This window comes from Lissotriton helveticus, chromosome 12 (assembly GCF_964261635.1).
Source record: "Lissotriton helveticus chromosome 12, aLisHel1.1, whole genome shotgun sequence".
In the NCBI taxonomy this organism is placed as follows: Eukaryota; Metazoa; Chordata; class Amphibia; order Caudata; family Salamandridae; genus Lissotriton; species Lissotriton helveticus.
Window position 1 is genome coordinate 274,204,947 of NC_136073.1, and position 26,528 is coordinate 274,231,474.

The 26,528-nt window shown below is 44.6% G+C and overlaps 1 protein-coding gene across 1 annotated transcript in view; it reads left to right on the forward strand.

Annotated features, from left to right (window-relative positions):
* The window catches only part of LOC144797734 (IST1 homolog), a 221,275-nt gene that overhangs the window by 188,334 nt on the left and 6,413 nt on the right, over window positions 1–26,528 (forward strand). The window contains exons 5-7 of the mRNA XM_078668476.1: window positions 2,307–2,390; window positions 7,970–8,080; window positions 22,379–22,522. Of these exons, the coding sequence (XP_078524602.1) occupies window positions 2,307–2,390; window positions 7,970–8,080; window positions 22,379–22,522 (339 nt within the window). The remainder of the gene's footprint in view (window positions 1–2,306; window positions 2,391–7,969; window positions 8,081–22,378; window positions 22,523–26,528) is intronic.

The following is a 26,528-nucleotide window of genomic DNA, read 5'->3' on the forward strand; positions in this document are numbered from 1 at the left end:
TTTGAGAATGTCCGGAGATTGCTGCATTTTGGAACAGAGTGCATGCGGTCATGAAAGAGGTCACGGGAGTCGAGATACAACCGGAAGCTAGGCGGTGTTTGCTGAATGTATGGGAACCGAATGACTATGACGTGGCTCAGACGCGCTGGGCGACCCTGGCCAACATGATTGCTAAACGAGATATTGCACAGTTGTGGGGCGCTCCCCGCCCACCGACGGTTTCGGTGTGGAAGGAGAATATGGATTGGTGTATGTTTCGAGAGAAGACGGTGTATGTGGCACGTGGTAGGCCCCACAAATGGGGTACAATCTGGAATCAATGGAACTCCTACAGAGGAGACATATGCACACCACCCCTTCCTGATGTCCCCGATGCTTCACATTCTCCCTGATCCGACGTTCCATGATTTGTTCTAATTCATATGTTTTAAAATCTTTGGTCTTTTTCCCCCCGATTATGCCCCCCCCCTCTGATTTTTGTTGATTGACTTGCATTGTGCTGCTATTGCCTTTTCCTTCCCGCTCAGAAAAAGCGCCTGTATTGTAATGCTCCTTTTGCCTTGATTGTTTGTTTTCTTTCTATATAATAAAAAGAGTTTTAAAAAAAAAAGCATTGTCGGGGGCCAGGCTGTTGACATTTTTCTATTTGTAGAGAATGAAAAAGGAAAAAAAATAGGAGGGTGAAAGGAAGAATGAATACATGAAATGAATTGTGTGCATATGTGGGTATGAGTGTCTATGCAATGAAACATACATACACCACACTCATAAGAGCGTGTGTACACTCTTCGCTTTTGCCTTGGTGGGCCAGCCAGTTTAATTTTGTGGTTTTGGTGCGCCCTCTCTAAATTATTTCTAGGAAGGCACTCTTTTCAACCTTGGGAATTCAATAAATTGAACCACTGAAGTTGACTGCCAGCCTTTTGGTTTTGGTAAAATGGCATTGATGGGGGATTTGCCAGTCCCTCGCCAATATAAAAAAAATGGCTGAAATAAAAACTATTTTGTTGTCTCAAAAAGCATACTTTGTCATGATAGTCCATCCACTGAACAGAACTACTTGGTGTGCAGATGTGCTCTTTGTGAAAGAGCAGAATGCTGTCACTCTGTGGATCTGCCCCACTACCCCATGCTCTATTTGGTAGTGGGCGAAAGAAGTAATGCGAATGACTGTACTAATGATGTTCCATAGAATTTTAATGAGTGTGATGTACCATAGTATTTAATTACTTACCACAAGCTATATCTCACCTCGAGCATGGTTTGTGTTTCATTTGTGTTGGGTGATGTTCCTTGTTCTGTCCTCTACGGAGTGGGGAGATTTGGTGGAGTGAGGGTGGGGGAGGGGGTTCAGTTCTGTTGCCAACGGCTTTCTTGTTCACTGTGGAGGGTTCTCTTGGTGAGTGGTTTGCAGGACGTGGGATCCCACCCTTTTCCTAGTCAATAATACTTTGCCTTGATCTGTATAGTCCAGTAATTTCACCACAATGACACTCCAGAGACTAGAGGTTGAAGGGGGCTGGCTGAAAGCCCCTACCAATAAGTTTGACATTTTTGTGCTTAGCGTGTAAATTTGGTAGATTCGTCTCCTATGGATTGCCCCTTGTCAACAGCAGAATTGACACATGAAGCTCTGCATCTTACTGAGAATCCCACCCAATTTCTCATTTTACAAACAATCGCAATGTGCTGATTCCCTATTCCTCATGGTTTTCTTGTAATCTAATATATGTAAATCTTCCTATCTCAATTGCATACTTATTATAAAGCATTCATGGTCATCCTATGAAGGTGTTGTTTTACATTACTGTTGGAGTGTCTCTATCTTTCATGTAAAGTGCCAAAATGGCCAAGGGTGCTAGACTGCTATACGAGAATACTAAATAGATAAATATAGTAAACAATTTACACATTTATGTTTCCTAATTGTAGAAATTAAAAATGGTTTTATTTCTATGTGACAGCTTGTATCTTTTGATGAATGGTTTGTTTATAGCTGGCTCAGTTAAACTGATTGTGGTGTGCACAGAAATATTTTGAGGCTGCCATAGTGTAACTGTATTCTAGGTTTTAGGGAAATTGTGCGTGTGGCTCTGCTTCGTCATATTCCACATGTTTTAATGGATTTGTGTTTGTTTATTTTTGGGTGGAGCAGTGTCTTTGAGGGTCCTTATTCTGAAGTACTGTTTATGTCATTGCTGAGGTGAAAGCGATAAGAATAGTGAAGAAGTCCATAGAACATTTGGGCAGAGAAGCCTCTTCTTGTCATTACATACTTTCTCTGATTCTCTGTTTGTGTCTTACAGATATCCAAACAACTGTGTGCAAAGTACGGCAAAGAGTATGGAGTCCTTTGCAGAACAAATCAGATTGGAACTATTGGTTCCCAGGTACGAACGACCTCTAAAAGTATCTGTGTTTGGCTACGAGACAGATCATTAGTACGCATCGTGGCTGGTCCTACCAATGTGTGTCTGTATTCGTTTTTTTTATTTTTTATTGTTATATATATTTTTTGTTGTTGTTGTTGTAGTTGAACATTTGAACCATAACCGCTAATGTTACAATTACAAAGTGTAGCAAAGAATGTAAGAACTAGAACATGCAAGCAATAAATCATGAAAAGTAATGGGTGGTATCTTTGTTAAGTAATAACTGAGGTGTTCTTCATATGGTGCATACCTATCTAGGGAGCAACCGAGTGTTGTACATTGAGCCAGGTTAGGAGACGATTCCATAGCATGTATATCACAGGGTGTGTGGAAATTGAGTAGCGTCTTCTAAGTTAGGCCAGGGTGGGAGACTGATAAAGTAATCCTCGATGCTTTTTATTTTTTTATAATAACAAGAAGGATGGAACACGTATGATGTGTGAAGGGATGGTGTTCCAAATTCTACCTACATAGCTGGAGAGAGTCTGGATATGGGTTCTGTCTTTCTGCATTTCTTCACCTAAAGTCTGGATATGCTGTTGCTTCCTGATGTTATGTTATGTTGGTCAACTGGAATGTTTCATTTTACTGAACCTTTTCATATTTGCTTCTTCCTCACTCCTGGTCCACGATCGGCTAGATAGTTCATGCAAACCTATAATGAGTTATCCTTCTCACGTGCTAGATACTCTGTAAGGTTGTCAGATAGCCTTGTGAACCCTGCACTTGGATAATATCGCTAGGTTAAATGACCTGGTAAAGACGTGATGGTTAATGTATGAAGCCTATGCTATGATAAATACCAGAAGTGTTGATTAGAAACAGCCATACATAAATTACCCTTCATCTACTGAGCATCTAGAGTAAAGGGTGCTTAATTAAATAAGCTGATAATGGACAGCTGCCTTCTAGTTCCTGTATACAACTAGGGTAGGTCATTAAAGCCAATCAGAGAAACCAAAGCCTTAAGCCTCTCTACCACAACATCCTATATCTTACTCCTGCATATAAATAAACTAATTCATGGTGTATCCAAACACCAATGCAACAGCCGTACTGTAATATGCAGTATGCAGACAATAAATGAGAGGCCATGTTACAGTGCCACCCTGTGTAACAATCAACCTACAAGCTGCCCAACCAGCTTGAAGAACACAGAAAGGTTGATTGTTACACAGGGCTGCACTGCAGGAGGGGCTCTTGTGTTTCGTCTGCATATTAGGTATGGCTGTTGCATTGCTGTTTGGCTCCACCATGAGTGTGTGTGTATGTATGTGTGTGTATGTGTGTGTGTGTGTGTGTATATATATATGTATATATATATATATATATATATATATAGATTTTGGATTGGAGCTTCGAAACGCGTCGGGCAGATCCATTACGGAGCGGCGTCTACGAGCGGATCCCCGTCCTCACCTACACATAAATAAAGCTGCTGCTTGCGTGCTACTCATAAGGTGGACAACCTTGGAGCGTGAATCTATATGCGGCAGTCCAGCCGCAGAGTATGCACCACCCCGTTAACGTGGGGGTCACGGCAGTGAAGTAGCAGCCGTACATGGGATCGAGGACGGGCCCACTCGTGGAGTCCATACAGGACTTGATTGTGTGCTTTCCGCACTACACTTCCCAGAAGTCTCATTGGAGCCTCCCATTGGCGGGTGAGTTATATGAAATTGGAGAAGTGTAACGGGTGCGCACACCGCTTCCGTTAAAGCCCCTGAAGAGAAGCAGATGGAGCTTCGAAACGCGTCGGGCAGATCCATTACGGAGCGGCGTCTACGAGCGGATCCCCGTCCTCACCTACACATAAATAAAGCTGCTGCTTGCGTGCTACTCATAAGGTGGACAACCTTGGAGCGTGAATCTATATGCGGCAGTCCAGCCGCAGAGTATGCACCACCCCGTTAACGTGGGGGTCACGGCAGTGAAGTAGCAGCCGTACATGGGATCGAGGACGGGCCCACTCGTGGAGTCCATACAGGACTTGATTGTGTGCTTTCCGCACTACACTTCCCAGAAGTCTCATTGGAGCCTCCCATTGGCGGGTGAGTTATATGAAATTGGAGAAGTGTAACGGGTGCGCACACCGCTTCCGTTAAAGCCCCTGAAGAGAAGCAGATGGAGCTTCGAAACGCGTCGGGCAGATCCATTACGGAGCGGCGTCTACGAGCGGATCCCCGTCCTCACCTACACATAAATAAAGCTGCTGCTTGCGTGCTACTCATAAGGTGGACAACCTTGGAGCGTGAATCTATATGCGGCAGTCCAGCCGCAGAGTATGCACCACCCCGTTAACGTGGGGGTCACGGCAGTGAAGTAGCAGCCGTACATGGGATCGAGGACGGGCCCACTCGTGGAGTCCATACAGGACTTGATTGTGTGCTTTCCGCACTACACTTCCCAGAAGTCTCATTGGAGCCTCCCATTGGCGGGTGAGTTATATGAAATTGGAGAAGTGTAACGGGTGCGCACACCGCTTCCGTTAAAGCCCCTGAAGAGAAGCAGATGGAGCTTCGAAACGCGTCGGGCAGATCCATTACGGAGCGGCGTCTACGAGCGGATCCCCGTCCTCACCTACACATAAATAAAGCTGCTGCTTGCGTGCTACTCATAAGGTGGACAACCTTGGAGCGTGAATATATATATAGATATATAGATATATATCACACATACGGGAGTATTGCAATGTAACACTAGTAACTCATCGTCTAAGTTACTTCAACACTGCTGAACGTGACCTGTACCACTTAATTAACCTGCTCACCCTTCAGCACCGCATCGAATCTATTAAACCCCCCCAAATCCTTACCCCATTGCTCTCTCCACCAACCAGAAATCAACAGTGACATCTAAAACTGATCCAGAACACAGCAGCAATCATAATAGGCAAAGAAGTTTAGAAAGTGTTATGATACTGGCAGAGATCTGGAATTCTTTGCTTTTCTATACACTTCTAAATATTGTAACATTATAAAGTTCTTGCTGCTTTAACTTTGTTTGTTCTAGTTGGATAATTCACATTAATGCATGATGATGGTTCATTCAGCAGTTCGCAAAGCCCGCCAGCGAAACCGCAGACATCACACCTTCCCAGGAACTCTGCTACAAACTCGTCTCCTACTTCCATCCGAATATCAAGGCCCTTTATGACGATTTCAGCGAACCAGCACCAGACACCCCCCCCCCCCCACCCACCGCCGCTGATAAACCCCCCATCATGACCTGGGACCCCGCCACCATCTAACACACCACCACAGCCATGAAGAAAACCCACTCAGGAGCCCCAACAGACCCCGGCCCACCGCACATATTCCACAGAACCTCCGCCGCCATCGCACCCGAACTAGGACAGACCATCAACGCCTCCTTCAGATCCGGAATCTGCCCCAATGACTGGTAACGGTCAGAGGTAAATCCCCTACTCAAGAAACAAACAGCCGACCGTGCTGACTTGAAGAACTACCGGCCCATCTCTCTCCTCCCCTTCGCGGCGAAAGTCTCAGAGAGACTCGAGAACGCCCAGCTGACTGCCTTCATCGAAGAGAACTCCATCCTAGACGCTTCCCAGTCGGGATTCTGCAGCAACCACAGCACCGAGACTGCCCTCTTTGCCGCCACGGACGACATCCTCCTTCTACTCAACCAGGGACACACCACGGCTCTCATCCTTCTAGACCTCTCCGCAGCCGTCGACGCCATCTCACATCGTACCCTCGCAGCCAGACTTCACGACGCTGGGATACAAGGAACCGCTCTCGACTGGATCAAATCCTTCCTCACAGGGAGAACTCAGCAGAGCAGACTCCCTCCCTTCCTCTCCAAACCCACCGAGATCAACTGCGGAGTTCTTGCTGCTTTAACTTTGTTTGTTCTAGTTGGATAAATCACATTAATGCATGATGATGGTTCCTGTTAAGGAATTGAGTTTCAATGTGATTTATTTTCCCCTTTTGATATAGCCGTACTGATACATAAGAGACAAAGTCCATACCAACACAGCCAACGCCAAGGAACAGTTCAACGTCATTCAGCAGTTCGCATCCTTCTAGACCTCTCCGCAGCCTTCGACATCATCTCACATCGTACCCTCGCAGCCAGACTTCACGACGCTGGGATACAAGGAACCTCTCTCGACTGGATCAAATCCTTCCTCACAGGGAGAACTCGGCACAGCAGACTCCCACCCTTCCTCTCCAAATCCACCGAGATCAACTGCGGAGTCCCCCAGGGATCCTCACTCAAACCCACGCTCTTCAACATCTACATGGCCCCCTTGCTGCCATCGTCAGACTGCACAGGCTCAGCATTGTATCCTATGCCGATGACAACCAGCTCATCCTCTCACTCACGAGAAACCCCGAAGACACCAGAATCTCCTTCCAGGAAGCAATGAAGAAAGTGGCAGCATGGATGAAATACAGCTGCTTGAAGCTCAACTCAGAGGAGACCGAGGTCCTCATCCTCGGATCCTGCACCTCTGCCTGGGACAACACCTGGTGGCCCCTCGCCCTCGGGAACCCCCCCACCCCTAGGGCCACGCACTAAACCTCGGCATCATCCTTGACTCCTCCCTCTCCATGAACTGACAGATCAACGCTGTGGCCTCCACTAGCTTCAACTGCCTGCGCATCCTCCGCAAGACCTTCAAATGGATCCCCCCCGACTGCAGAAGAACCGTCACCCATGCACTCATAACCAGCAGACTGGACTACGGCAATGCCCTCTACGCCGGAATCATTAAGACTCTTCTACACAAACTCCAAACCATTCAGAACGCCGCAGCCAGACTCGTCCTCGGAACCCCGCACCACGAGTACATGATCCAATACCTACGAAGCCTCCACTGGCTCCCCGTCGAGAGGAGGGTCACCTTCAAGCTCCTCACCCACGCCTACAAATCCATCTACAACAGCGGACCCAAATACCTCAACAAGAGAGTATCTTTCCACGTACCCATTAGAAACCTCCGCTCCGCCGACCTCGCCCTGGCGGAGGTCCCCCGCATCCACAGGAGCAGAACGGTTGGAAGAGCCTTCTCCTACATTGCAGCCAAGACCTGGTTTGAGCTCCCTGTGAACATCAGACACTCCCCTACCCTGCACGCATTCAGAGAGGACCTCAAGTCCTGGCTTTTCGACTGATCCGGAGCCCCCCTCCCTAGCACCTTGAGAACCTCACTGGTGAGTAGCGCGCTAAACAAACCCCTGATTGATTGATAGTGTTTAGCTCACACCTGTTTGTGCCAAAATACAGTGGAAAGTTTGTTTTAGGGAAATAACTTCCCATGCATGGTAGAGCTACTTGAATGGTTCCATATAATATGTGCTGAAAAAGTTCCAACGAGCACAGCAAGTATCTAACCAGCCCTCTCTCTAGCTGTGGAGGCCCTGCTCTGTATTCAGTTACCTTGGTAGAGATTGCCTTGACCTATCTTCGGGGGTGTATGTTAGTTCATAGCCAATACTGGAAAGCTCCTAACCACCAAAGCAGGGCATGTGCACTCTAACATATGGCTGACCCTTTTCTTGCAGCTGATGAACAAGCTGAGTACGAAGCCGCCCCCAAGAATCCTGGTGGAGCAGTACCTGATCGAAATCGCAAAAACTTACAATGTGCCTTATGAGACTGACTCTGCGGCTTGGGTAAGTGAAAGTGACCAATGGAGAGATAAAAGGAAAATAGGACCACGGCATCTTGACTGAGGAAGAGAGTGCTGTCAAATAACTGAATGGGTTTTCTTGTCAGTGCTGGGAGCAAGGAAGGACTACTAATGAGATACTAGAAGCCAATCTTCCTGGAAAGCTGGAGTGGCATGGACTGCCTTCAGCGCTTGATGGGGTGAGGGAGCTTTAGTGCATTCATACTTTAAAGCAAAAGTGAGGAAAAGGTGATTCCTTGGATGAACCAGCCACAGCTTCAAAGGTAGCGTGTTATTTTAAGCAGTATTGTCAAGCTACACGAACACCATATACATACCTGTCTACTTATGAAATGATGCTGCTTCCTCTGCAGAACAATTGCAGGCCAGGTCGCTCCCCACGCTGCACAGCTCCACCAGTTGTGCCTGTGCCTTCCCCCCTGCTGCCTCCTGTCTCGTAAGTTCGCTGCTGCTGTGGCTCTGCTGGTTCCTGTCTTCTGCCGCAATTGTTGTGTTTAGTAATTGTACTACACTGTAGCTGTATTATTTCCGTATTTCTTTTGTGCCTCTTGTGCCCCTGTTTCCAGTCTGCTGGTTCGTGTCTTCTGCCGCAATTGTTGTGCTTAGTAATTGTACTGTACTGTAACTGTATTATTTCCTTCTTTCTTTTGTGCCTCTTGTGCCCCTGTGTCCAGTCTTCCCCCCCTTCTTGACTTCTGTACCCCTCGCCGCTGTCCCCGCTCCCGCCGCTGCTCCCCTGCGGCCCGCCCCCTTTTGCCTTCTGTGTCCCGCCCCCACGCTATTCGCTGCCCTGCTCCCGCCTCCCAGCTGCTCTTCCCTCCCACCTCACCTTAAATGGCGGCCGCACAGTGGGCGTGCCGCTCCGGCGCGCCAGAGGCAAGCCCGTCTGCGCCTGGACCGCACTCAGCGGCAGAACCCCTGGACCCCACAGCCGCCCCGCCACCAAACTCCACTACAACGCCAACACCCTCCACGCTATCAACGCCCGCCGAGACCACCGCTGCTTCCAGGCTGCTCCGAAACGCACCCACGGACCTTTCTCCTGCCACACCTGCAGCTTCACCTGCGACAGAGCCACCAAACCTCCAAGGACTGGACCCAACCACCTCCGCTGCATACTCCTCAACACCCGCTCCACACACAAACATGCCGTCAAGCTCTGGGACCTGCTCGACACATCCGCCCCAGACGTTGCCTTCCTGACCGAGACCTGGTGGAACGACTCCTCGGCGCCCGACATCGCCATAGCCATCCCGGTCAGCTACAAGATCACCCGCAGGGATCGCGCCAACGGAATCGGAGGAGGAATAGCCATCGCCCACAAGTCCACCCTCAAGGTCTCCACCCACGCGGACGACACCCTCAACACCGGCGAACACCTGCACTTCTGGATCCACACCGACCCCAACACCACCCTCCGAGGAACACTCATCTACAGACCCCCCCCCCCCCGGACCCCGGGCACAGTTCAGCGACTCCATCGCCTACCTCGCCAGCACCCACGCACTCGCCTCCATGGATTACATCCTCCTCGGGGACTTGAACTTTCACCTCGAGAACAACAACGACGCCAACTCTGCCACCCTGCTTGACAGCCTCGCCAACCTCTGCCTCAGACAACTCGTCACTACACCCATCCACGCCGCCGGACACACTCTGGACCCCATCTTCTCCACTAGCACCCATGTCACCTACCATCACACAACCGAGCTCCACTGGACGGACCACCGCTCCATCCATTTCACCTTCAAGAAACCAACCACCGCACCCAACTGATACCCTGCCGCTGCTGGAGCAAAGTCACTGAAGATCAGCTGACCACCACCTCGCCCAGAACCCACCCACCGACCCCACAGACCCAGATACCGCCGCACGCAACCTCAGACAGTGGATCAACAACTGCGCCAACACCCTCGCACTGCTCAAGAAACACTCCAACAGTCACACCAGCAAGAAAGCCACCTGGTTCACCACCGAGCTCCAGAACTCCAAACACGCATGCCGGAAACTGGAGAAGAGATGGCTCCAGGAACGCACACCGGCCAGCCACTCAGCCCACAAGGAAACCACCTGCAGACATAACCACCTCATCAGATTAGCCAAGAGATCCACCTTCAAAGACCGCCTGGATAACAATGCACACAACAGCAAAGAGCTCTTCAGCATCGTGAAGGAACTATCCAACCCCAGCGCCAACACCAATGACGTCCCGCCCTCACAAGAACTGTGCGACTCACTGGCCACCTTCTTCCACCGCAAGATTGCTGACATCCACAACAGCTTCAACACCACGACCGCCACAACTACACCAGACTACACCCATCCTGCGAATACCACCCACACCATCCGCCTGACCTCCTGGACCAACACCAATGGCGAGACATGCAAGGTCATGACCTCCATCCACTCAGGACCTCGGTCAGACCCGTGCCCACACCATGTATTCAACAAAGCATACGCAGCCATCGCACCCCAACTTCGAAAGGTCATCAACATCTCCTTCGAAACCGCGACATTTCCGAACAGCTGGAAGCATGCCGAAATCAACGCCCTCCTCAAGAAGCCCAAGGCGGACCCCAAGGACCTCAAGAACTTCCGGCCCATCTCCCTACTCCCGTTCCCGGCGAAGGTCATCGAGAAAATGGTCAACATGCAACTGACCCACCATCTCGAAGACAACAACATCCTGGACCCATCCCAGTCTGGATTCAGACGAAACCACAGCACCGAGACAGCCCTCATCGCCACTACAGACGACATCAGGCGCCAACTATACAACGGCGAAACATCAGCCCTCATCCTCCTAGACCTGTCAGCCGCCTTCGACACGGTCTGCCACCGCACTCTAAAGACACGTCTCCATGAAGCCGGAATCCAAGAGAAGGCCCTCGACTGGACCACGTCCTTCCTCTCCGGCAGAACCCAGAGCGTCCGCCTCACACCCTTCCGATCTGGAGACACCAACATCATCTGCAGCGTCCCCCAGGGCTCATCCCTCAGCCCGACGCTGTTCAACGTCTACATGGCCCCCCTCGCACAAGTGGCCCGACAGCACCACCTTAACATCATCTCCTACGCCGACGACACCCAGCTTAGGAGCTGTGGAGAAGCGTGGCTCAATGGTTAGAGCGGCAGACCCTGATGCAGAGATCTGGCCCGGGCCCAGGGTTCAATTCCCGCCTTGGCGGCTCTTGGACTCAATCTCCCTGGACCTGATAATTCTCGCCTCGGTGCCTAGTCTAATCATGGGTCCCACTCTGTGACTCTAAATGTAAATTGATACTTGTATAGCGCACTACTCACCCGCAAGCGTCTCAAGGCGCTTGTACGAATACCGCTGTGGAACCCATCCTGGCTTTCCATGTGAGGTGTCCACTCATGGGCACCCCCAAGGTGGAGGCCAGGCATCCTTAGCGTTGTGGGGCCGTTGTGGAGATTAAGCAAGCTATTGCCCAGAGTTGCAGAGTGGGACTCCATGATTGGAATAGGCACCGAGGCGAGAATTATCAGGTCCGTGGAATTTTGAGCCCAAGACCCGCCGAGGCGGGGAATTGAACCCTGGTCCTGGGCTAGACCTCTGCATCAGGGTCTGCCGCTCTAACCATTGAGCCACACTTCTCCACACTTCTCCATTGGGCAATAGCTTGCTTAATCTCCACAACGGCCCCTGCAGCGCTTGGATGCCTTACTTCACCTTGGGGGTGCCCAGGAGTGGACATTTCACATGGAAAAGCCAGGAAGGTCTCCACAGCGGTATGAGTGCAGCACTGGAACGCCCCGTTGCGTGGGCAGCCGTGCGCTTTACAAATACAACACATTTACATTTATCCTCTCCCTCACCAAGGACCCGCACACCGCCAAAACCAACCTCCACGAGGGAATGAAGGCTGTCGCCGACTGGATGAAGAGCAGCCGTCTGAAGCTGAACTCGGACAAGATCAAGGTCCTCATCCTCGGACCCACCCCCTCAGCCTGGGTCGACTCCTGGTGGCCGACCACTCTGGGAACAGCACCGACACCCACCGACCACGCACGCAACCTAGGATTCATCCTTGACTCCTCCCTCTCCATGTCGAAGCAGGTCAGCGCCGTCTCCTCCTCCTGCTACAACACCCTCTGCATGCTCTGCAGAATCTACAAGTGGATCCCGACCGAAACCAAAAGAACAGTGACACAGGCCCTCGTCAGCAGCAGGCTGGACTACGGCAACGCACTCTACTCGGGTATCCCAGCCAAACACCTGCGTCGACTACAACGCATCCAAAAGGCCTCTGCCCGATTGAACCTCAACGTCCCCCGCCGCAGCCACATCACCCAGCACCTGAGAGACCTACACTGGCTCCCCGTCAACAAGAGGATCACCTTCAAGTTCCTCACCCATGCACGCAAAGCACTCCACAACGCCGGACCGGCCTACCTGAACAGCATACTCCGCTTCTACACCCCCCCCCCTCCGCCAGCTCCGCTCCCCCAGCCTCGCCCTCGCCGCTGTCCCCCGCATCCAACAAAAGACCCTACCAACCCACCAGCGGCAGACCCAAGACCTACTCACCTTCAGAAGACTCCTCAAGACCTGGCTCTTCGAGCAGTAGCGAAACGTTATGGCGGCATCACTAATTAAATATTCGGCATCCTATTTCTGTGGTCCGTGTCCGTTCCTGCATGCTGGGTGAGAGTTCAATGCTTCAGCGTGGTCGACGGATTCCTGTATGTGTGTATATATATATAATATATAACCCAATGGGATATATATTATACAAAATGGGGTATATATTATACAAAAAAAGATGACTCATCTATCCAAGTAATGCAAATACAGGACTCATGCTCACTATTTGGATTGGTGAGATTGATCCTGAAGTCACGGTGTCCTGTACTTGTATTACTTGGATCGATGCGGCCCAGACACTGGAGCAGTCAGTAGAAATGGGCCCTGGAACTCCATTAGTTATTTATAAAGTTGTATATAGCGCCTTGTTGATCTGGCAAAGAAACTTCGAACTTCACTTGACAAGTGAGCTAACATTGGAAATCAAAGGTTTTAACATCGGGGATAAAGCAACTGATGGCAGATTAACTAACATCAAAGATGAACGTTTGGTAAAGTGAGACACTGAATAATAAATAAATACTCCGCATAAACAAGGAGAAAGGTTAGTTTAACTTGCTGTTGGGTTTGTAAAATCGGACTGTTCAACCGAACAGCACTGAGCTGAGACACTGGGTAAAACCATAAAGGCAATGATATCAGTGCACATTCTACGCCGAGTTTGAATATCACAAGGACCCGCAAATATATATATATATCATGCTGTTTGCTAATATATCACAAATGTTATGTTACTGCATCGAGTTATGTCGGACAACAACTCACATAATGCCTTGTTCTGGAAGAGGAGGATAAATTGACCAATCAATAAATAGTGAGAAATCATTCACCATGAACTACATTGAACAAGACTCAGATCATCGAAATGCTTCTTTGGTGGTGTTTGGCACGATATGGATGTCAATTGTCATTAACCAACTTGGAAACTGAAGGTCCTAGGAGTGCAGCGTCCTCTTTTTTGTTCTTCAGTTAACCATGGTGTGAGTAGTGTATCCCCAAACACAACCAGCAGTAACAGTGCGCTACAACTTTGACTCTTTGCATGTGGATATATATATATATATATATATATATAACAAAGAGGCAGTCATCCCGGTGTAGCTATAGTTGGATCAAAGGTTCAATAAGATGAGTGTTTTTTGTTTCGCTAATAACTTTCGCCCCTATTGACAAATTTTCACGAAACGTTTTAAAAGAAAACATTCATCCACCTCAGTTCCTTCCTGGAAAGTTTTGGGGTGATCCGTCAAGCGGACGGCCATGAAAGAGGGGGGTCACAGATTGTTTTCCCATATTAATTCCTATAGGACATTATTGGGAAGTGACACAGAATGATAGCATATCTTCCAGTGCTGATTACACAGTAGAATACTCTTTGAACTTTCTTCTAAGTTCCAATACTTTAGAATTGTTGGTAAAATGTGTCTTTTTATTCCCTGGTGAATAAGTTGCCTCTTAAGGAGTTAGTGAATAGAAAATTCACAAATATAATTTTGTTTTCCGACTTTGCGAGTCTAGATCCTGTTTGTTTATCCTATCTTATTTCACTTAAACTCCAATGAGTGTTTTTCTTTACCAGTTACCAATCTATCATGATGGATATTCACTTCCTTTTGTTTTTTCTTCCTGTTCCAGATATCCGGTTTATGCACTGTATAAAAGGATGCTGGTGAAAGTAGCTGGTGTGTCCCAAGTTTGCTCTGTTCTTTGGAATTCTCAGGTTCTACTCTGGACCATCTCTCGATGCAAGAAACGTGTAGACGTTTTTTCTGAGTTCTTTTTGTTTCCCTTTTATGAAACGGAAGCTTCCTGCAGTCTTCTTCCAGTTTACTTCCAACAAGTTCCTATCCTGGTCTCAGACGTGACTTGACCACGCAGCAGGCCTATTCTTCTGCCTCAAGAATTGTCCTCCTGTCTCTTAAAGATAAACCCTTGGCAACAGTTGCCAGGGAGGTGTGCTATTAGGCTGAAAGACAAAGTCCTGTCCACTCTTTATTTTTGTTTGAACTATTTATCTGACCAGCAGCTGTTCAGCTAAAGTGCATAACTTTGCATGGGGCCCAAGTGACTGAATCCCGGATGTTCCCTCTTATGAAGGATACAAACAGACACACCCGTATACATTAGCACATCACTACACAAAGGCACAAATACACTGCACCATTCTGAGTTTCGGACCACTGACTGGAGGGTGGTGCCCAAATTATGCATGCTTTCGCTCATTCTGAGGGATATAAACTTACAATGTGTGCTATTTTCTCACGTAGTCTGCGGCAACCTTTTACACACATCTGAATGAGGGCATCATTTGCACCCATGTTGAACTCCTGACTTGGGAGTAAACCAAGTTTGCAACCAAATTGGTATTAGTGCAGGGCAGATTGAGAACTGTGAAAGATTCAAATTGAACTTAGCACTCTCTCAAGGTCAAAACAATTTAAAAAGAGGGGAAGTTACCTCGGTTATCACATAAAAAATAATAAACTATGCTGTTCGTATTAAAGGATAAACATACAAGCAGTCATTTGATCCCCTCTGAGACAACACAGTGAAGGTTATTACTGAGAAGCATGCATTTGAATAGCAGCTTGAGTGTGCCAATTTTGTAGGTCCGGCTTGGTACAGCAGCTGTCTGCAGGACCGACTACCAATTCTTTAAAATAGTGGACTTGGCTGTACCCAAAGGAGTATTACTCTCTCAGCACATGCCATTGCTTGTTAGATGTATCATTCCACTTCCTTTACAGTGCTAGAATTACTGTGCATAAGGGACTTTTTCATATCTAAAAAAAAAACCCTCTAATTTTCACACATTAAATTATTCAACTCATAGATGCATTGTACACAGAAACCATGGATTTTAGGTCTTGCCGACCAACAGTTTTTAGCTGTCTATTGTCTAGGACCTATTGTGAACAATACCACCACTAAGACCAACTTCCACAACTGCATGAAGAATGTTGCAGAGTCAATGAAGGAAAACTGTTTGAAACTCAACACTGACAAGACTGAAGTGCTGATCTTTGGCAACCACGCCTCCCTCTGGAATGACATCTGATGGCCCACCAAACTCTGACTCACTCCCACACCAAAAGACCATGCCCTAAACCTCAGCATCATCCTGGACAGGAAACTCACCATGAAACGTAAGATCAAGCAAGTCTCCTCCACCTGCTTCCACAGTCCACGAAGAGTCTTCAAATGGCTTGCCATCAGCATGAGAAAAACAGTCATTAAAGCCTTAATTATCAGCCAGCTCAACTACGGTAACACGCTGTATGCAGGAACCACCATCTAACTCATGAGCAGGCTCCAGACAATACAGAACTCAGCAGCCAGACAGATCTTCAACCTGCCCAACCGGACTTGCATCTCCCACCACCTGAGAAACCTCCACTGGCTCCCCATCCAGGACAAATGTCAATTCAAGTTACTGACACACGCCTACAGAGCCAACCACAACTAAGGACAAGAATACATGAACCACCGCCTGAACTTCCACCAACATCCAGAAACCTTAGCTCCACCATGAACCTGCGTATCCGCCATAGCCAGAGCGGAGGCCGCTCCAGCTCCCATTTTACCACCTAGTCCGAGAACGCCCTCTCCCTCCACCTCAGAACACCACTCTCGCTGACGGACTTCAGGAAGAGATTCAAGAACTGGCTTTTCAACTAAGCCCTATGAATAACAGGGGAAACCCATTCAACCAGCCGGTACCTGGGTAGAGAAGACTAAATAAATAAGAAAATGGTACCTTGGTTCTCGGTATAAATTTTCAATTGAAATAAGGAATAATAATAAAATATTCCTTATTAAGTGTTTATATCACTATGACCACACTTTATGTATGTTTACCTTTTACAATCTCCTATCTCGTCGTGAACCACAATACGCCTTGGGCTATTACTGATTGATTTTTTATTTTATCAAAGTAAAGAGATTTTAAAAAAAAATTTTGTTTTCAATTCTAACACATTTGTATATACAAATAATTTTTACATATATACAAAAAGAAGCCCTTCATTTCCAAAATAGGATGTCACAATGAAAGAGTAGACCGGACATTCCTATCGAGATCAAACAGAATAATGTGAGGAAAACAAATAGGTAAAACTTATTTCAACCAAATGTTTTTTTAGTTCCTCAACAAATTATTTAAATTAATCAAAAGTATTTTTTATATATATCTGTTGTCTCTTTACAGTCGACGCGTTTCAGCCAATCAATTCTGGCCTCTTCAGGACTAGGGCTATTCAAAATCCATCTATGAAAATAAAAATTGGGACAGACATCACCTATAGATCCTATAGACTAATAACATAGTTACCTATCTACATATATACATATCACCATTAGATTGAGCATCATTTTTCTCGATATTACTTCTGTGAGCAGACTGACCAATGTGACACTTAATTGATTGATTAAATAGACGAGGGCATGTTTCTGATGACTAGATTCCTAATATACTACATTCCAATAGTTTCCTGAACTTTTACATCTTGTTATATTTACAAAGTTATATTTTACATGATGCAATCTTAGTTTAAATTATTGCAAAAGCAAAAAAAAATTTCTTTCAAATTTTGTTAAAATTTACCAGGTTCTAGAGACATCAGGGGTAAAGTAGGCAAGGATATAAAGAACTTCAAACTAGACGAGGTATATCCATATCTAAAAGAAGATTTCTTTGTTAACAATAATCCAAGCGCGCTTAACTTACAATACAGAGGTAGATCGAGGAATAAATGTATCACCTTTTCTGAAAGTTCATCGGATTCAGACCAAGGGGCATACAGTGGCCTTTACCCATACGCCCCGTACGGCCAATACCCAATACCCTATCCTCCTTTTTTAGGCAGAGGCAGGTTTCGACCAAGGGGAGGGGGTGGCAGATGGAGAGGGTACAACCAACAAATGAGGGTGCCTCAACCACAAGGGATGTACCCACAACAAGAACAATATCAGAACCAAGAGGCAGAAACCTTCAGGACAAGGAAGAAAACCTACAGACGTTAAGCTTGATAAATATGAACAAAGAAAAAAACCTAATGCCTATTTACAATTTATCAGAGTATACCCCGACTGAGATAGAGATAGCAATTTTAAGCAAGGGACTATCGTTTGTACCTACAAACCTACAAAACCCAATAGAAACAAAAAAAGAAATATTGACTTTCCTTAGAAAAATTAGACTTAAAGCCTTTTTTCTAGAAAGAGAAGCCAAAGAAACAACAAATATCAGTGGCTTGAAAAATAAATCAAAATTCCTACCAGAAAGTGTGTTACTTCCGCCAGATATCTTAGCATTTGAGGATGTAGTCTTGCGTGAACTTGATGAATTGCAGTCTAAAAAAACCTTTTATAATGCCAATTGCAGCAAAATGGAGAAAATAGCACTAAAAAATCTATCAGAAAACGCGACTTTAATTATAAAGCCCGCGGATAAAGGAGGTGGAATTGTGTTGTGGGATGTGACTAAATATGACCAAGAAGTAAATAGACAGTTGTCTAATCAGACACATTACAGAAAATTGGAGACCAACCCTTCGGTAGGACTAAAAGAAAAAATCTATGATATCACGAAAGAGGGCCTAGACCATGGTTGGCTGTGTAAAAAAGAATTTGATTTTTTAAACACAGAAGATAACAAAACACCAAACATTTATGTACTGCCTAAGGTGCATAAGTCAACAGTAGACCCCCCGGGAAGACCTATTGTGTCGGCGTGTGGGTCTTTATTAGAACCCTTGGCCAAATATACAGATTTTTTTCTAGTTCCAATTGTCAAACAAACCAAATCATACATAAGAGACACTATGGATTTTATATCTAAGATTGAAAAACTACCGTTCAACGAAGAAACCCAATTGTTAGTGTCTTTAGACATAGAATCGTTGTACACGAATATACCGCAAGATGAAGCTATAGCGGTAATGGCTAGTGTATTAAATGCTAGAGAGAGACCACATCAAGTCCCTACAGAATTCATAGTATCTTTGGCCACCATCTGTCTAAAAAATAATTTTTTCAATTTCAAAGGTCAATTATATTTACAAACGTCAGGAGTGGCTATGGGTTGTAGCTTTTCACCGGAAATAGCAAACCTTGTGATGGCCGAATTTGAAAATAAATTAATCTATAGTGACACTAATCCCTTCAAAAATTGCATAAAAATATGGTGTCGCTTTATAGATGATATTTTTCTAATTTGGGAGGGAAATATCACTGAAGAGGCCAGAATTGATTGGCTGAAACGCGTCGACTGTAAAGAGACAACAGATATATATAAAAAATACTTTTGATTAATTTAAATAATTTGTTGAGGAACTAAAAAAACATTTGGTTGAAATAAGTTTTACCTATTTGTTTTCCTCACATTATTCTGTTTGATCTCGATAGGAATGTCCGGTCTACTCTTTCATTGTGACATCCTATTTTGGAAATGAAGGGCTTCTTTTTGTATATATGTAAAAATTATTTGTATATACAAATGTGTTAGAATTGAAAACAAAATTTTTTTTTTAAAATCTCTTTACTTTGATAAAATAAAAAATCAATCAGTAATAGCCCAAGGCGTATTGTGGTTCACGACGAGATAGGTGATTGTAAAAGGTAAACATACATAAAGTGTGGTCATAGTGATATAAACACTTAATAAGGAATATTTTATTATTATTCCTTATTTCAATTGAAAATTTATACCGAGAACCAAGGTACCATTTTCTTATTTATTTAGTCTTTTCAACTAAGCCCAGCAACCCAACACCTGGAAACCGCTGCGTGTAATAAGCAGCTTGTTGTAAATAAGTCACGTAGGCAGCAGGACACGTCTTCAGGTAATTAAGATATATTTATTAAGTTACACAATAAGATAAGATAGCAGAGCAGTAAAACCCCACAGCTGACCAGACCAACTGCCAGGGCTGGAATCCTCAACACACCAGATAGAACACACATAGGTACTATGGGAGATAGAGAAGGTAGGAACACTAAGAAAGGACTACAGACACCAAGTAGCCATATTGAACCAAGTAAGAATATACAACACAGCTCTTTATAAGTACTGATTGATACCATATTTGCAGTGTACTTTGGGCTAGCTTGCGTCTTACCACTGGTTGGCTTTCTTGTCTTTCAGAATTAATTGCTTGCTTCGTATTCAGTTTCTTTACACTTCTTGATTTTGTTCCTCCCTTTCAGCATGGCTTCTTTAGCATCCTTTTAATTGGATCACTTGTATACAACTTTTTCTTTTTTTTCTTTGAGCACTTCGTGGTAGTGCATTTGTTTGCCTGCTCTCTCTCCCAATGCAGGGTCCACCCTCGCATCCCTCTGAACTCTGTTTTCCCCATCCCTCCCATGTTATTTGAAAATGCACCTCAGCATGTATATTTTTCAAGGTTTTACTAAAGAGCAGACCTTATCTGGTTTGTTTTCTTGTATCTCCTGCTATCTACATTTTACATGAAAGCCCAGGCTTTAGCACACAAAAGCAGCATTGGTGGTGTTGAAAAAGAGGCGGACTGCTTTACTCACACACCCTGCATCTGAAGCATAAGGTTTATTTAGGGTGACGGCATACGGTGTAATTTCTCCCAGAGGGCCCTAGACTTGCTCCCTGGGCTACTGCAGAGACCAAATGGCCTGAGCATTAGTTAGACTTCACAGTCTTGTGTAAAGTAATTGGCCAGCACTTTACTTTAAAATCTGAGATTTCCTCAGAATCTTATTTTCTTTTAATTACCATGTGTTACTTTTAAGCTGGATCACGGGTAACTGTTTTGTAAATTATGTTCCTTGTTTCCACCATGCAATTTGAAAAATAAACCATGCTGTTTTTAAAGATTGACAACTTTGAATTTAGTGTTCTGTTTCACGATACCTTAAGACATGGGTACTCGCAAACATTTTCCTAAGGGCCACAAAGTAAGATCTGTGGAGTGCCTAAGGGCTGCATTGATGCCAGTACGGTGGCACTGGGGCTTTTTGTCATGCTGTATCTGAGTCACAATGCCTCTACCCCGCCTTGGGTAAGCCTTTCTGCTTGCTATCACTACCTTGGGAGAGTCAAGTGTAAAAAAGAAGTAACTTAATTATCAAATTGGAATTGAATAGGATTGCACACTGTGAAAACTTAAAACATTGGATTACTAATGGCTTCCCTAATTGACTCAATTGTGTGATTATAGGCAATTGTCTAATTTCACTTTGCCTCCTTGTTCTTCATTTTGACATTTAAGAGCACCTTGAAATAAATATGGGCACAATATACACTGTATAGGTTTTTCTCTTGTGTTTGATTTATTAAACTATAATGTTGTCCATCTATAATAACAAACCAGACCACCCAGAGGGTTCCACGTTATAATTGACTTACCTTTTAGTGGGTGGAGGCACAACTGTTTATTTGTTCATTTTGAAGCCTTCACTTAAAAAAAAATACATCTCAAAGCACTGATATAATCTGATGTACTAAGGTGAAATGCGTGCTAATGAGATACACTTTTTTAAATTTTGAAAAGACTTTATATTTATACGTTTGTTTAAAAATGTCTTAAAAAGGAATTTGTTCCTAAAGGTAAATGGTGCAGGCTACGTTATTTGCTTCTTTTCTTTTAGCTAGTGTAAATTAAATGATTGCCTGTTTAACATTTTTATGAATGTTAGTGCACTCAACACCCCAGTGCGGTTGTGCAGCTGGTGACCGTAAGTGAAGGTCAGAAAGGCCGCATGCCGCCCTGGGACCGCACTTTAAGTATCATCGCCTTAAGATAGGAGTTTGCTTTTACTTCAGTATTTTCAAATATTTAGTTTTCCTTTACTTTTAAAACAGGGCTTTACAAACCAGCCTTGGCAAAGCTCGAACTCACGCTATACAGTTGAACACTAATGACTTTGCAGTGCTGGTTATGTTTTGTTTTTCACTGCTGCAGGCTTAATTATTTTTTTAATCCGCTGTCAAAAAGCAGTCCAGATCACTTCGCTTTGCCAATGCTTGTTTTACATGTTCCTTAGAAAACAAGACGACCTTGCAAAAATGCAGTCAATATGGGCGAAACTGTTTTCCTGGATGAAAAACTCTTTGCCACCCTGATATATATGTACAGCAGCAAATAAATAAATACCTGTCCAGGTTTCTCCATCATCTGTCACTGCAAATTCCAGTACATTTAGCACCTCTCTGTTTTCAAAGAGGGTCAGCTGAACCAATAGGGAAGGAAAGTTTCATGTGTTCTGGTGCAAAATTAGGTAAGAGCTCCTAGCAGAAAGCAATTTGCTTAGAACAGATGATACTGTGTGTGAAGGCTGCACTCAATATATAAGTGGCTTCTAAGTAGGTTAGCGCTGTTAAATAAGTAATTTTGTTCCCCTAGGTCAAAGAAAAATTGTAGTCTTCTATATTTGTGGAATGTGACTTTTTTCTTTGGTTTTGGTTTTCAAAATCTGGTTACCTTTACATACATGCTCTATAAACACGCATCCTAAAACCTACCTTTCCAGTGTCTAACTTAGCCTTGAGTTCCCCATTGCAATGCGCTGCCCCTTTTGAGAGAGGCTCCGTTTAATTAGCTCCTCTGGAACTCCTCTGATGATGGCCCTCTTTGGTGTGTATCTTGTTCAGCAGAGGCATTGATGGTGTGTGTTTTTCTTTTTTTTCTTCATCAGGCAGAGGCTCCTCAGGAACCTGAAGCAGGACCAAGTGATGTTGGATTTACCGATGACATAAATAAACGTGGTCCTGGCAGTGGAGGCGGGGGTGGAGGTGGCTTCACACACACGCCTTTCTCCTACCCCACTCCCCAAAAACAGGTGCGTTGGAGTTACCTTTATTTTATTTTTCCTCAGCCCTAGATGTGTGCAAGCTAGCAAATCCACAGGGAGAGCCGATGAATTAGTGGCATACATTTTTTTGGTGTGGTACCAGACCATCTGGTTCATGGGGGAAGCGAAGATTTAAACTCAGTTTGTCAGGGTACACATTCTGATATTAAAACACATGATAAATCTTCTCACTCACTTTTACTGCCAACGGTCAAAACTTCAGTGACCTAAATTACCTCACTATGTACTATAATTAAAAGTGTGACGCGCTAATTCGGCCTGACGTAATACAGCTATGTAAAGCGTTTCTTGGAAAGAAATGTTAATTGTAATGACAGGCAGGAGACTATGTCTTTGTTAATGACACTGTATTCCTCTGACTCGACAAAATGTTGAGCGAGCAGGCCCAGGGCTCAATAATGGTAATTAGACTGATTAACAAAACAGAGGTTTCTGACTTCCTGCAGATCTTAAGTGAGGAAACGTGTGAATTGCAGCTGAGCTCGGCTGCAGACACACAGCTGGAAAGCGCCCTTTTTAGATTTCATGCGCTCAACTGCCCTATGTTTAGAAACTGCTTTTAGCGGGGGGAAGGTAGTGCTTGGAATATTTGGCTGGGCTCGGCTCGCCTGTGCCTCGGAAGTCTTCATCTTTAAGAGGCGAGCCAGAGACCGGCTCAAGGTTTGCTCCACTTGCCCACCTATACGTAGCACTGCCGAATCTAAAAGGGGTTAGCATGATTCACACAGAACAATAGAGGGAGTACATCAGAAAAATATGGAAGCTGTTGCATAAGTAAAAGCAGGGGAAAAAGGGATACAGACAAACTGTTGAGACGTGGGGTGTGTTGACGTGAAGGTGGCAAAAGATGTGTTTGAGCCGTTTTCTGAGTGAAAGGTTTGGTTGAGTTTTCAGTTGGTGAGTTTCAAAGTTGGTTGCAGCACCAGTACATTATTGTTTCCATGCAAGAAAAGTTGTGAAATTCGGGATTTAGGAAGCAATTCGTTTTTATTTTTTAGTTTTTTTTTTATTAAAGTAATGAATGGTATGTTAAGCAGCAATATACTATCGTGTTCACTCAGAAAACACAAAGCAGAGGTTGGAATGTTAAGGATAATGGTCATGAATAAAACGTCTAACAAGATGATACAATTATATACTGATATTTCATCACAGCATTGCAAGTAGTAAGATCACAACCAATAATGAACTCCTCTATATCCCCATCCTCACCACAATGACAGCCAACAGTGGATAGATACTACCACGTGAAAAGAAAGATCCAATAGCCCATTTCAAAGAGAAGTAGCATCTGCTCTCTAGGTATCCACGGGAATCAATGAGTCTTATTTCTAGGTTTTGAAAATACTGCTTCTAAAACTTGAATGGGGAATCAGAGCCCTTTACAGGTAATGGGATGAACATAAGGTAATGTGTTTCAACTGTATGTTTCACGTACATATTACACACATTTTAACACAATATGAAGCCTAATCAGTAGAGTGATAATAACCTGGTCTCTGCAGAAAAAGAGCAAAATGATGTGCGACACAGATAAAGAAATGCAACGATTTGGAAAATACAGCAGACCGATGAGAGAGTGGAGCATGATGAAGGGTACTAAAGAAACAATCAACTACTCTAGGCCAGGTGTTATTTTGAGATGGAGTTGAACAGTTGGATGGAAGGATCAAATCTTTTGTGAGCAGGAAGCGTATTCCATGTTTTGGGATATTTTCACAGAAATGGCTTTTGAGGGTTTTGCTAAAATGTCGGTTCTTGAGGTGTTGGATGGAATATGCCTGCATTCAAGTTTCTCTGCGAAGGGTGAAGGACCAATTTAATACCAAGGGTGTTAGACTGCTCTCATTTTACACAAGCCTGCCCATCATATGGGATTACTGATGCTATTTACTGAATTAGAATACACAGTCGCACAACACACAGGAGCAAATTACATCAAGGTGAAAACGCTAAATCAATGTGATCATGTCTTGGAGTGGAAAATGGGATAGGTAGGATAATCTCAAAATGATGGATGAGAATATGGAACCGCAATTAATAGAAAGATGACATCAAGCAGTAGACTCCAGTGGAATTAAATCTTGGTGCAATGGGATTAATTTATTCATGGACTACTGGTAGGGTCATACCAAGTAACATTTGGCAGCAAGTAAAAACAGTTAAACATGTTCATTTGAGGGGGGGGTTGGGATTAGTATAGCCCTAATATGAAATATAGTGAATTGATAATGTTTTGGAGATGATCTTGAAATACGGAAGTTAACATGAAAGATCAGGCGAAGTCTGCTTTCAACTGCAACAGTGCGGGATATGGATTGTGCTTTTTATGTTGTTTTGGTGATTTACATGGGGAATTATTTTATATTTTCCAAAGGTTTCACATCGTAATGTCCCTGACGAATGGAGTTATACCCAAAATGCATAGGGCTTGAATCACTACACCATGCCATGCCTGTAAAATGTATAGCTAAAATGTATGGAATTTAAGGAGGAAACCGAGTCAGTGGTTATTACACTTTTAAGACAGTGCTTCTTGGTCTAGAGATTAACAACGACTCCCAAATTTCCAGAGGGAGGGGAGGAAAGGGAGGTTTCTTTTATTTTATTTATTTGTTGTGATTCTTCCGAGTTCGTAATGGAACAGACTGTTAGGATGTCGGCTAACCACTGAAGGGACATAGAGCCTGGCTCGCTTGAGTACACTGATCTGACCTCAACGTACTGTTGACATTTTGCACAAGGATCCCATCTGGCGATTATCTGGAGTCAGTGGATTGAGATCATTGTATAGGGATGTTGATAATTATTGTCGAAAGTACGATGTAAGCTCTGGATCCCCATTGCTTTGATGCTACAGAATAAAATCTGTTTACAAAAAAAAATGTGGTGGACAGCCTTGTACATGAAAGATGCTGTTTTGTAAATTGAGCAAGATTCGAGAAGGAGGCAATGGATGGATTCAAGAAGGAGAAATCCAGGCACATTACTGGTGTTGATCAGTGGCAGAGTCGAGGACTCTTCGTACCCGAGCCAGACATGCTTGCAAAAGTGAGCATTGATTAAAGCTTTCCTGTATTAAATCTGAGATATTGCAACTGGCTGGACGGTTGATTTAACGTCTTGGTTTGGAATGAAGTCTTGCATGCTGTAAAGCCATTTCAATTAATTATCTAGCATTCTTAGTGAGTTGGTTGATGGAAATCAAGATTTGGGATTTGTCCAGTGTGAAGCTAAGCGAGTTGTCTCGCATCACAATCTTTGTGAAAATGTTAAGCACCTTAAGTTTATCAGCTCAATTGTGAGGGAGTTCCTGTGGTGTTGGAGCAGAAAAGTAGGATTTAAATATTGTGAAGATCGATTTTCGGCTTATTCTGAGGCACCCAAGAGTCCAAATCACTAATGCAAGATGTGAGTGAGTCAACGCTAATGGTGCCTTCAGTCTGAAGACAGAACGGTGTATTGTTGGCATATTGATGGAAAACAGTATGGGACATGGGCAGTATCTTATAGGTTCTGTGGCTGTGTACAGTCTAATAGTTTTCAGTCAGTAGGTGATCACTGAGTAGCTCCGAGGTAGGAGTGAACTAAATTTCAGTGAGCATGGGTTTTCATATAGCAGATGTACATTTTGTAAGGGCCTACCTAATCCAATGTTTAGTTGTCATTGAGGCAGTGCTTACTTTGGTATGATTGATGGCAGTCTCATTGCTATGACAGGCATTTCTAGCATTTGCTCTATTTTTTTCAGTCTAAAAATTATACTAGAGCTTGGAGATGTAATATTGCCTTTTAAAGTAGTGTCTGTGATCTATGGGGCTGAGAGCTTGTGCCTAGTTGATAAGTTGAAAGTGGTCACTGAAACAACTCGGAACAGGGGACAGAAAATGTACAATGCATCAGAGATCGCTGCGCTTGGTAGTCCTGCATCAGGAGACTGTAATATTTTTCCATGTTGTAGCATGAAAATGTA